This window comes from Gymnogyps californianus, chromosome 15, assembly GCF_018139145.2.
Source record: "Gymnogyps californianus isolate 813 chromosome 15, ASM1813914v2, whole genome shotgun sequence".
Lineage (NCBI taxonomy): Eukaryota > Metazoa > Chordata > Aves > Accipitriformes > Cathartidae > Gymnogyps > Gymnogyps californianus.
In genome coordinates, this window is record NC_059485.1 from 19,479,149 (window position 1) to 19,491,796 (window position 12,648).

The 12,648-nt window shown below is 42.6% G+C and overlaps 1 protein-coding gene across 4 annotated transcripts in view; it reads left to right on the plus strand.

Annotated features, from left to right (window-relative positions):
• Nucleotides 1-12,648, plus strand: part of MAPK8IP3 (mitogen-activated protein kinase 8 interacting protein 3) — a 54,264-nt gene that overhangs the window by 26,026 nt on the left and 15,590 nt on the right. For 2 of the 4 annotated variants that reach the window (XM_050905688.1, XM_050905691.1), the window contains exons 8-16: nucleotides 1,781-1,838; nucleotides 2,847-2,999; nucleotides 4,587-4,668; nucleotides 6,462-6,613; nucleotides 7,237-7,293; nucleotides 7,775-7,945; nucleotides 9,598-9,724; nucleotides 10,572-10,667; nucleotides 12,200-12,361. In XM_050905688.1, coding sequence (XP_050761645.1) covers nucleotides 1,781-1,838; nucleotides 2,847-2,999; nucleotides 4,587-4,668; nucleotides 6,462-6,613; nucleotides 7,237-7,293; nucleotides 7,775-7,945; nucleotides 9,598-9,724; nucleotides 10,572-10,667; nucleotides 12,200-12,361 — 1,058 coding nt within the window. The remainder of the gene's footprint in view (nucleotides 1-1,780; nucleotides 1,839-2,846; nucleotides 3,000-4,586; nucleotides 4,669-6,461; nucleotides 6,614-7,236; nucleotides 7,294-7,774; nucleotides 7,946-9,597; nucleotides 9,725-10,571; nucleotides 10,668-12,199; nucleotides 12,362-12,648) is intronic. The other 2 variants (XM_050905689.1, XM_050905690.1) reach the window with 2 other exon arrangements.

Sequence of the window (12,648 nt, forward strand, 5' to 3'; positions counted from 1 at the left end):
GGCATGGTAGCTCACCCTCTTCACCAGAGTTCCTTTCTCTCCCCAAAACAGCTGCAGACAGGGATAGATGACTCAAGAATGGGAAGGAAAAAGATTTAGTCCAAAAAAACCGGGGATGAACTCTTTCCCTTGATGTCCCTCAGCACCTGCAATGTCCATGTGCCATTTTAATGTCTTACTGGCTAAATATTTATTTGATCATTTGTAGAATCACTAAAAAGGAACAAGACAATAATTTAATAAACAGATGACTTCTTGGTCTTCCGATCAACATATGGCATGCCACAAAAGAAAGGGCTATAGGTCATTCACCTTACCAAACCAAAAATACACTTCAGTTTACACTGCAGTTAGCGTCTCTCACTTTTTTGCTGTTTGCAATATTCTTTGACACAGCATCCAAAGAACACATTGCCTGAAACATCAAAGTGATTAATTATCTGTCTAGTAATTTTTCAAAAGTTATTTGAAAATGCTGCTTCTTACTCATTCTTGCTGGGAATTTGCTTTTGCCATCATAAATTCATCCCATTTAACTGTGGGAAGAGGATCTGTATGTTGGAGTGTTGTGATGTGTTCTCACTTCTTGTATGCTACCATGTTTCTCTAACTTCCATTTACTTCAAGTTTGTGTTGTTTTTATTTTATTGCAAATATTAATTAATCAGCAAATAACGGATCATGAAAATTGTTGATGTCTTTGCTGTAAAGGAAGAGGTAGTTCAGAGGGCAGGACAAGGAGCACTTCAGCACAAACACTGATGGTTGTGAGACTTCTTCATGCTCTGGGACCTGTGGTGAGAATTAAGCTGCAAGCCTCAGCACTGTCCCCTGACAGGGAGAGGCCTCTTTGCTTTTAGTTCTCAGGTGGCCTCTATTCCCCACTGTAAGGCAGAAGCTGACCCTGGGAGCCAGCAAGTCCCTGGCAGCAGGAAACAATCCAGATGTGCCTTTGGTCCCTAAATTCCTTTCCGTTTGGTTTTACAAAATACTGAATTCGACCTTCTCTCCTAGCCCCAGATTTTTCAAAGTGCTTGCAACCCAGTCTGCATATTGCAGTCGTTGTACGTTGATGCCCAAGTGCAACTGCAGTGTGTCTGATGTAGATGTTTTCTTGAGCGTGGATCTTAAGTGATGGGACTGAGACTTCAGATTTTAAACATCTGTGAGAAAACTCTTAAAGGTAGATAGTGCAATGGACAATCTAAAGTCCTATTAATATTGCTCTAGTGGAAGGCTGATAATGGGAAGCCTTTCATGTGCATGAAACTGGTCACAACCATGATCCCAAATCTGTACTGAGAAGCAGAAAATTTGACTTAGACTGAGAAAGAAAGAAAATCATGATGTGCAGATCTGGCCAGCAATTTGGACAATGTTCTGCTGTCCTCTGTGAAAAACGCATGAACTTCTACCTTCCTTCTGTATGAGTGATGATAAAAAATGGTTGCAATACCTCATGGCTGAAACAGGAGTTACTGACTTGGCTTCCACTAATTGGCGTTAGTGAAGCTCTCCTCTCTGTCCCTCTCAGGGGAGTTGTGAAAGTCGGGGTAAGAAGCTAGGTCTGCATTTGGGCTCTTTACAGAAGGACACATGGGTGTCTGCTTGTGCTGCATGGTCTTTCAGCAAGAGGCACTCCACTCTCCACAGCAGGACACAGAAGCCTAGGGAAGCCTAACAAAAGTGATTTCTCTTCCTCAAGCATGAGTCAGGCAGTGCCACACAAGCTTCATGTTTCCAGAAGAGCAGGTGAAAACTGCCTGGCCTTTCTTTTCAGGAATGGGCAAAGAAGTGGGGAATCTGCTGTTGGAGAACTCGCAGCTACTGGAGACCAAGTAAGGAACTGTTGCGTGCTCTGAACTGCCTGCCTAGTTATAAATGAGGTGTCATCTTGAAGTAGGTCTTGGCCAGAACTCCTGCCTCACAGGGGCTTGCCCATTTATCTAACAGGTTCTCTTGACTACTTGTTGTTCCTTCAGTTGTAGAAGAGGAATTGCTCTTCCGAGCGACTTTCTTAACTGTTTCCTTTCTGCAGGCACTTGGGTGAAGTCTTTGGGCATGTGCTGGTAGAGTCTGATCCCAACTGAAATCAATGGCGCGCTTTTCATTAACTTCAGTGGGAATCTAGATGTGGGTCCGAGCCTCTGTGAGGATATTGCTGTTTATAAGTTTTTATTTGCAAGATTTGCTATTTGATAAGAAAATTTTCTTACTATTGAGAAGAGTTTTCGAAGATTTAATAGTTGATAAAGGAGAAGCAGACAATGTAATGGACGTATTTTTTGAGAAAGGCTGGCAAACCAGATACTAAAGCTAAGCAGCTAGGAAGAGGAAGGCAAAGTACTCCCGGGGAGAGTTGGAGAACCTACTATGATAGGAAGCTGCTGATTTTAAAGATTTTAAGATATTTCGGAGCTGATTGGAAATGCTTATTTATATCGCCATCATCCACAATTATCCACAATTACAGATAACAGCAGTTCTGAAAGGCATGTTTCAGATCTTCATTCTGTTAAAAATAGATTTGAACCTTATGCAGGTGATAGGTTACCCTACACCTGCTTTCTGCAGTATTCTGCCATCTTCTTAAGGAGATGTTGGTCTGTCAGTCAGGATACAGGACTGGACAAACCTCATCCTGACCAATTATGGTGATTTCTGTGTTCTTCTGCAGCTCCTTCTTGCTAAAATCTGCTTTTCCATGAGTTATAGCTGGACTGAATTGTTTAAATACACTCGTTTCAACTCTCCTTGTAGTGCCTGTGACTTTAGTTTCAGGTCTCTCTTATGGACAGCTGCTGGTTTTGGGCATTTGTGCTTATTGTCCCTTTCACACCTTTAAGAAATGCTTTGAACGTTGTGAAGAATGATTTGATTGCCAAGGTGGACCAGCTGTCTGGAGAGCAAGAAGTGCTGAAGGGAGAGCTTGAAGCAACAAAGCAGGCCAAAGCCAAAATGGAAACCAGAGTCAAGGAGCTGGAGGAGGAGCTGAAAAGGTGAGTGATTCACACCCTGCCCCAGGGAGCTGGGAGGACATGAGTGATAACCCACCTCCTCTGTTAGTTTTACTCCGTCTCCCTCATGGAGGTTAGCACTGGAATTCAAAGGTACCGTACAGAGCACTTGAAGGCTGACGGTAGGTGGCTGAGATATTTTTAGTGTTGCGTTGTTTTTATTGGATTGAAATGGATTATTGAACCTTAGAAAACCCGCAGAATTTTCCTCCCCAGGACTAGGATTCTGCAGCAGCAACTGCAAATCCAGGCTCCCTGGAGGGAAGCGTTCAGAGTTTCAATTTAAAAAAAAATAAAATAAAGGGAATTTCAAAACCAATAGTTTTGAAGGAAACTGTCAAGAGCTTGATCCTCGCAGCAGCCAAGACAGCTCTGAGAGGAATGAATGCCCATTCATTTAATGAAAGAGCTAATACAGATTCCCACAAACAATATTTAAATGCCAGTATTGTTAATTGTTTCCTTGTTCATGTTAAGAATGAGAAGAGGCGGAAGAGACTTTAAAGTCCTATGCAGGTAGCATTTGAAGAGATCCCACTTCTTATTTTCCACTCAAACTAGAGAAACCAAAGCCTGAATGCCTAGCAAAGCCTGTGGTGATTTCACATCCATAAAACTAAAGATGCCGCATGGGACTTAAAGCAACATAATTACATTTTGACTAGCTATACATTGCACTGTGGTTTCTCAATTCAGAGGACTGTGTTTATTTTGCAGCTGGAATCTGGAAGGTTGCCTCTGTAATCTGAGCACAGAATCACCAAGAATAACACAGACTAGTCTCTTCATTGTTCAAAATGTGTGAAATGAAGGTAGTCTCACAGGCAGTGGAAATAGGTCTGATTTTTTTAAAATACCTTTTTGAGTCTCTCATAATATACATGATACATATAAGATGATATGCAGTAGGGACATGGACTTTTAACTGGCAAGTGTGCCTTTTCAGGAGATGGAGACAGCATTGTTTTTTCCACAGTGTCTTTGCTGTTAATAAAAGTGCTTGTAATTCAAATGGGACTGCGCAACTGCACCTCGGTACGGAGTTTAAAGAAATTAAAAGCACTCAGATAAATACTTCAAGTATTTTATTAACATGGATTTGGTGTTCTCTTCTTTACCATTATGGCAAACTGTCCTTCACATTAGAGGCTTTTTTCACTGCATTGAAAACAGAAGCAGCCCAGAAGAAGAACTTAAGCCAACATTTTCACTGCTGGTAACGGCTCAGTTTTCCCATGGTTAAGATCTCATCAAACATTTGAACATAGATTATGGCTCTGAAATAGAAATTGGCTGGTCTGTTCCAGTGGTCAGGATTTTGGTGCTTACATCAAATATTCCAAAGAAATGGGGTGATGTTAGTGAAGCTGTTCAGAGTAACATGCTACAAGAGAGAGGGATAAATATCAGAGAAGCATCTCATAATTTGGACACTTAGCTCTCAGTTTGAAAACGTTTCCTTGTGATGCATGCAAACAGACCTTCCCATAGATGGTTCTCTTCCCAAAAGACCTCAGGGCCAGCCATGGTATCACTTGCTGGTTTGATGCCTTTCTTCCTGTTTCCTAGAGTGAAATCCGAAGCGATTGTTGCCCGACGAGAACCCAAAGAGGAGGTGGAGGATGTAAGCAGCTATCTCTGTACAGAATTGGTATATTACATTACTAAAATGCCTGCGGGGAAAGGGGGTTTTATATACTTACTCTATATTACTTCATATATATGAGTCCTGAGATGCAGATTGATCTGCCTTCGTTAACGATGAGGGCAAAGCTGGTGAACTGCGGGTTGTTGCTGATGAGCATTGCTAATAGACAGATGCCATGAGATTACCTCTTCATATGACTTTCAAACCATAGTTTGGCAAAGATGAGCAACCAACACAGTGGCAATACCGCGCACAATGTGGTTTCTGCAGAACGGTGCTAGAGCAGTGACCTGCGCAGCACCTTCCCATTTTATCTGGTTCTCCCTAATTTTGAATTACAGTCTAGTGTGCAGCGTGGTTTCTCTCGGGGTCTTGTGATAGTCAGGCTTCTCCAGAAGAGCTTGTCTCCATGTTGACAGTGAAGCTGTAAGCCGGAGGACATTGTGCAGTGAAATCCAGGTTATACAGACAGCTTTGCACCAGTAACTGCCTTCTTTTATTAGTTCTGCAATCTCAATCTTGCAGCATTGTTTTCCTCATTATTTCTTTTACATAAGCCAGTACTGCCTGTTACAGGATACAGGCAGAGAAGGCTCATGGACTGTTCTTCTATGACAGCTCTTCAAACTGTTTTGGCTGAGGTAGAGGCTTTTCAACAAAGACCAACTGTAGCCAAAAAAAAGGCAAACCAAAGCGGTAACAGAGATTTTCCTCGTAAATGTCACTCTGCTAGGACAGGGAATTAGATACGCTTCTTTTCAATATTACTGTGTTCTTACTTTGTAAAAGGTATTGGAGCAGGTTCAATTCTAGCTAATTCTGTTGACTTAACTGAGGTGGACTTGGTCTGTTGAGAATTTAGGTAGATGATAGGAAAATTTTCAAGTTGTGCTTGTGAAATGCTGAAGAGGACTGGATTTCTTTTAAGCTGAACTGACAGGAGGTCTGGTTTCTTAAATAAAAAAAAAAAGTTTGTAAAATTCCTTTTAATTCATACACTTCTTCTTTTGACTGGTCATACAGGTTTATTCCGAGTCCAGGGAGGCTGGAGAGGGACTTGGTTAATTTGTGCTATTCCAGCTCTCAGCAGTACTCACCAGCCAGGCTGAGCTTGGGAATTGCCACAGTCTAGGCACAACCCAGTGCCACTTCCTAGTAATGAGTTCTCAAAATCCTTACAATTTCTTTTTGGGCAGATATTTCCCCCAACTCAGCCATGTTGTTCTCATTTTCCACTCCTCAAAACAGACAAACAGAATCTCATTCCTATTGCCTCCTAACCCAAAGCCTCACGTGCCCTCATTGGAAGGCCAAGTTGTGTCACCAAAGAGGGAAAGGCCTGCCTTTCTTTTTGATAAAGGCCCTGCACCTTTATCAGTGTGTACTAACAGAACGCCTCCTGCCTAGTCCTCTTGAGGGGACAGATGGCATTACGTGGTGCTCCCTGCTGCTTGTGACTGGATTTGCTAATGAACTAAAACTTTGGTTTCCAAACTTTCTGGACCAACGGACCACTGTCAACTCTCGTAATTCCTTGCAGACTATCAAAGCACCTTGCTGGCAATAGTCCCAAGTTTCAGTTTGGTGGTGGTTCTAATTCTAATTTCCACAGGTTTGCAGAACACCCCAGAGGTCCGTGGGCCATAGTTTGGAGCTCACTTGTCTAGAATTAGCACCTCATTCGGGGAAATCGGGGTAATCAAGCAGAACAGGAGGAGAACTAACAAATATGTCTTTCTGTCTCCTGACTTGCCCTGTACTAACATCAATCCCCTTCCATCTTTTGTTGGCTGAAGCAGTGCTCCTCCCCCCTGCAGGACAACATTCCCATAGCTCAGCGCCGCCGCTTCACCCGCGTGGAAATGGCCCGGGTTCTGATGGAGCGCAATCAATACAAAGAGAGGTTGATGGAGCTCCAGGAGGCTGTCAGGTGGACAGAGATGATCAGGTGAGACTGGGTGTTGGTGAACATTCCTATTTAGGACAGAACCTGGCCATGTTTGACCTTGTGGTCAATGGAACCCCTACCAAGATATGGGTTGAGGAGTGCTGAAAGTTTCCCAAACTGTAGATGTTTCTCTCCTAATACCTAATTCTTTCTCTCTTATTCCTGAACCTGGGCTGCAAATCTTGAGTCGCTGTCGTTATTTGGAGATGCTGGGCAGTTGTTTATCTTGCTTTTTTCTTCTGTGCTAATTAAGCTAGGAGAAGCTGTAGGGGAGAGGGTTGCTTCTGATTGATGAATTCTAAAGGCTACGGCTTGAAGTGAATATAATGCTGGGGTTTGTAGTTAGCAGACTAGTACTGTGGCAATGATAGTGTTGCAGGGAGTTGATAAAACTTCAAATTGAACACACTTACTTGCACTTCATGTCAACATTGAAACATAAAGTGGTTGGGTGTGCTTACATTAAAGACCAGTGCATGTCACTTCCTCTGTTGTGTTTTGAAACACGTTAGAATGAATTCTGAATTTTGACATGGCTTCCTTGATGGAAATGGCCCGCTGGTTGGCAGAAACTTGGGTAAGAGATGCTGAAATTAACTTGCTTCTGTTGTGTTTGTCCTTAGAGCTTCCCGTGAGCACCCATCCGTCCAGGAGAAGAAGAAATCCACCATTTGGCAGTTGTAAGTTCTGTGATGGTTTGTGTAAGATTAAGAAAAGGGGAAGCATTGCCATTTCTACTTTAGGCAGCAACTTAATAGACTCTGACATTAATGAAACGTCAACTAGAAGTGTTGTTAGCTGAACCATTTTGCCTTCAAGGGCTTCCTTTGTCCTTAGTGAAATTAACATCAGATCTGAACATCCGCATTGGTTTTGTTTTACAAGCTGAAAAAGATCACAAGTACCCTGGAATGGAGGCATACATAGACTCACGATCAGTTCTAATAAAGGGCTGTTTTCAGAAGATATCTGTTTCTGGAAGCTAAAAGCACCTTATGTCAATCAAAGTGACGACGTAGCTCTATGTTTGAAGTAGGGCAGTTTTCATGAAGGGCTCATAGCCCCTGATTGCACACTTCATGCTTCCCCTGTGGTGAATCTATGGTGCGTTGTCTCCCCAGGCACCTTTTCTCATATTTCTTGGCCTTTTTCTGTCCCTAGCTTCAGCCGTCTGTTCAGCTCTTCCTCGAGTCCCCCACCAGCAAAGAGGACCTACCCATCTGTGAACATCCACTACAAGTCTCCAACAACAGCAGGGTTCAGCCAGCGTCGCAGTCACACCATGTGCCAGATCTCCTCTGGCAGCCGCACCCTGGAGTTCTTCCCTGAAGAGTGAGTCGCGTGCTTTGTGCCAAGCCAGGTCCCCTTGCAGCTCTCCCAAATCGCAGCTTTTCTTAAAATAAGCTGTTTTCTGCTTTGAAAAAAGTCTGCGTGGTGTTATTATGTTTCTGTGTCTTGTGGTTTATCTCCCTGATCTTTCACTCGTCAGTTACCACGTGGATGGGCTCAGCAAACTTTGTCCTCCCAAACATATCGCTGCCGTGGCTTTCTAGGCCATGGATGGTTCATCTCAACAGGGACCACTGTAGGCTTGAGTTGGCCTCAGCCCTAGTTCTGCACTCTATTTGAAGACTGCGTGATAGAATGAAGTAGGGCTTTTGTGGTAGAGTGTGATGGCAGCATTGGGACAGCGGGATGGAGTGTCTTGCCCAACCCTGTTGCCAGGGAGGTTAGGTGAAGACAAAAGTTCTCTCAACAGCACATTTAGGTTACAATATTTGGTTTTAATCTTAACCATGCTAAAAAAGAGCCTCTAAGTGTTGCTACTGCAGGGTCTTCTCCCTGTCGTTTGTGTCTCTGACATGAAGGAAGAAAGCTCTTCTGTGCTTTACTGGACTTCAAAAGCATGTGTTCTACCATTACGAGGTTGTACAGTTTCGTACGTGGTATGTTTTTGTGGAAGGACTTTGGAGAATGTTATGGTAAAACATTATAACTTCTGCAATAAGAAGGATTTGTTGGAAAGGGGCTAGATCAGGAGAAGAGAGATTGTCTTTAGAAGGGTAACTTTGTATTTTATAGATACCCACTGCCTTTATTCTGTTCTTTTTATCTGATTACAATATCATAGTCATTGTGTGGTGTCAGAGTGCTTTTTAGCAGTGCATTAAACAATGATGTGACTAACCGCTGTCAGAAGGGTTTGTTCTCTCATCCTCTCCCCAGGGGAGGAAGCATGTGCAGGGAAGTGTTTTGTTTTAGCAGGGGATTGTTTTGGGTTTAAGTATATATGTCATTATGTATGTATGTGTGTGTGTAGGGGTTTTTGGTTTGGATTGGATTTTTTTGCTGATGTTGTTCTTACCTTGGAATGATACTTGAAAAACCTATTGAGAGCTGGAACTGATATTCAAACAGCCTTTGTTTATATTAAAACATATCTTAAGAGCTCACAGATCAATTTTTCTTTTAACCTTTGCCAGGGCAAAGTTGGAGTTGTTCTGTTGAAACCAGCAGTTTCAACAGCAGTTAGTGCATATTTTCCTTGTCAGCAGAGAAAGCTTTAAAATGGACAGAAAAATAAATAATTGACTATAATGAAGCAGGGAAGAACTCAAAATGCCTTCCTGATGCAGACATTAGATCAGTAAATTGTAACAGCTAAGCGAAAATTGGAGTAATTTCATAGATTCGTAGGTCTTATGGAAGGTTGATTCCCTGTTTCTGAAAGGCTTTTGAAGCATTGAAGTGGAGATGACAATGATTTGGCCTGCCACATTGCTCAGGTGACAGAGTTAGAGATTAGGGATGCCTATGTCTGCTTCTTAACAGGGTTTTTCTCTCTCCAATTCCCTGCATCTGTTTTCAAAGATGGATTTGGTTTGCTTTGTGTTTCCTCCCCCTGCTATGGCGACACTCCCTTAACTTTCAGCTTCTGTTTTTAACCATAGATTGAGAAGTTACGCTGTTGCTTCTCTCCTCAGTGACTGTACGTCCTCAGCACGTCGCGAGCAGAAACGGGAGCAGTACCGCCAGGTCCGGGAGCACGTGCGGAACGATGATGGGCGATTGCAGGCCTGCGGCTGGAGCCTCCCTGCCAAGTACAAGCAGGTACGGACCACCCTCTGGACAGGCTGAGGGGACATCGTCCGCCACAGTGAAACCAGTAAAGACCTAACTCTCCCACTGGTAACCTTAGCCTTAGTCCTTAAATATTTAATTTAGAGGTATCGTATGCATGTTTTATTTGTATGATAATTGTAGGCACAGCTTAATCTTTTCTGTATCTCCACCAAAGTCAATGGAGGGGGCATTCCTCTGCATGAAGGTGCTGAAAGAAGCTATCCTAAACCAGAAGTAATTGATATTCTTTGTCCAGAGCCCAGTACTTGTTTTTATTTCCTTTGTTATTATAATTGGGCTTGAATATTAGATATTCCATTTATACTCTGAGAACTTTACCAATTGTTTAGTGTAAAAACCAAACACAGTGCAGCTTGCTCCCACTTCTCCCCAGCAGTGACACAAAATCAAATGTCATCAGCCTCATTTACTGGCCTATGACTCATTTAACCGGTCAAAGACCACCTGAAAGGAAGAAGTCTTGCAGTGTGGCTTGAAAGTGGATGAGTTTCAGGCCACGGTCGAAGGGAACGCCAGTGTTCTGACTTCTTTGCAGGGAGCATCCGTTAGCAACCCTCTCTCCTTCAGCAGTGCAGTGTGTAGCCTCTGTTGACCATAACTGGGGCACCGTATCATGGTGAGAGAGGCAGTCTCTTGGGTAGGCTGCTGCCATCCCTGTAGGGACTCGATTTCATACAAGATGTGAGATGAAGCCTCAGCAGCACCCATCTCTGAGGCTAGTAGGCTCGGTTCTGCCATATTGGTTACATCTCTCTTACCATAGCCTGGTGTTTACAGCTTTGTACTGTCTTTCTTGTCTTCTCTTCCCCCACAGCTGAGTCCCAATGGTGGCCAGGAAGACACTCGCATGAAAAACGTCCCCGTGCCTGTATATTGTCGCCCACTAGTAGAGAAGGACCCCACCATGAAGGTACGTTGTCTCTGCATACCATTCCAGTCCAGAAAGGGGACATGGAATAAGCAAAGAACTTCGGTTGCTAAATGTGCGATTTTTATAACAATCTGTATTTTTTTTACATTATATATTTCAAATTCTGTCTTCTGCTTCCTTTTTTTGAATGGGGGTTTCTAGTGCATGTAGGGAAAAGTACCTCTCCTTGTAAGGACATAGTTCTCAGCTGATTCTCGTTGCCAGGTCCCATGCTTCTGTCTTACATCTTGTGCTTTTTTGAGACAACTCTTATATAATATCAGCAACATTTTATGCTTGTAAGGCTTTTGCTAAGAATCCTTAGGGTATAATACAAAACAATATAAAAATTCATGAAAACGAGCAGGTGAAAGTAAAAATGCATTTCATCACTCTTTTTTAGATTCCACTGTTGACCAGGATTCACTGGTAACAAGCCAAAATTATCTAAAGTGGATTTTTGTGAAGCTATGTCTATCAATACTAGAATATTTTGAGTAGGATTGCGGTTGAGAGTAGATAGTCATCTCTCTGCAGGTAGCACATTCGTCTGCTATAACTAGTTGTTTTGAAATAGGCAGTTTGTCATTAACTTCATTCAGAACTGATTTTTAGATGTCATTTTGATGTTTAAGTTGTATGAAAATTCTTACGCTGTTAGTTGTTTCTAGAAGGTTGGCATGATCTTTGGATAATGTTCTGTTCAGCGTCTTTCCTTTATGATTTTGGATAAATCCAGTATTTGTTTCTGTAGTCCTGTTCCTAGCATTCTCCTAAAAAATTACCTGGAAATAGCTCATAGGAGGTTAGCTAGATTTGATTTCAGAAAATATGCAGCGTGCTTCTTTCACTCTACACTTGTTACCTAGGGAGCTAAACTAGCAGGTTTTTTGGGTATTTTTTTGGTGACTTCATTTTTTGCTGTCTTAGTTCTTTAAATAGCTCTCTGTCGTGGTTTAACCCCAGCTGGCAATATATATTTAAGTAAGATCAGACAAACACTGATTTTTGGGCAAAGGGGTGTGTGAGGAAGCAGAAGAGTGCAAGGGGTGGGAGGGGGACTAGGGACCAGGAGTGCACTGAATGTATATCCTCAGCCAAGCAGTCACTGTCAATTTTGGTTGAGCAGTCATGCTTAGTGTACCCCAAGCTAGTAACATCTGCCAGGTCCTGCTTGCTTTGCTGCAGTGACTTAGGAACCCCAGAGTCAGAAAAACCTGAGGACATTTCGGAAGCCTCTTTTCAGTTATGCACATGATTTATTATCTTTATTTTCTTTAAATCTGTTAGTCACATCTGTTAAATAAACAGTGATTTTCGCTAGGAGAACCTTTATCTTACCTCCATCAAATCTGACTTTCTAGTAGAAATCAACAAGATCTGTTGTTTCCAACTAAGTATTTTAGGTGTTTGACATGTGTCCACAGTTCTCTACAAAGGTGCCTGAATGTCAAGAGACCCTGGTGCTGAATGTCAAGAGACCCTGGAGCCTCCAGAATTCTTAGTTTAAGATTCCTGTTTCTGTTACTTAGCTGTGGTGTGCAGCTGGAGTCAATCTCACGGGATGGAGACCTTTGGAGCAGGAGTCTGGGAATGGGCAGAAACTGGATCCTGGACGTGATCCCCTCACCTGTGATAGAGAAGTGGAAGGCGAGAACAACAAAAGTAGCCATACATCTCCTGAAAAGAAAAAGGTCAGAAAAGAAGATGGATTTTTTTTTTTTCCTCCAGTGTTTATTCTCATTCCATCCCTGACATGCCCCCTCTCTCAATACCTTTGTACGATGCTATATAATGCTTGTACTTCTGAGGCATCGTCTTGTGGGGCAGGGTTGTGGTGTTGTGGCTCTTCAGTAACTTTCTGTGTGATTTGGGATAAATCATCCAGGATAAAATGTTCCAACTTCTGCTTTTGAAATGCTTCATAGTAAGTGTAATTAAGTGCTTGATGAGGTTGCTAGGAAGATTATGGAGTCCTCAT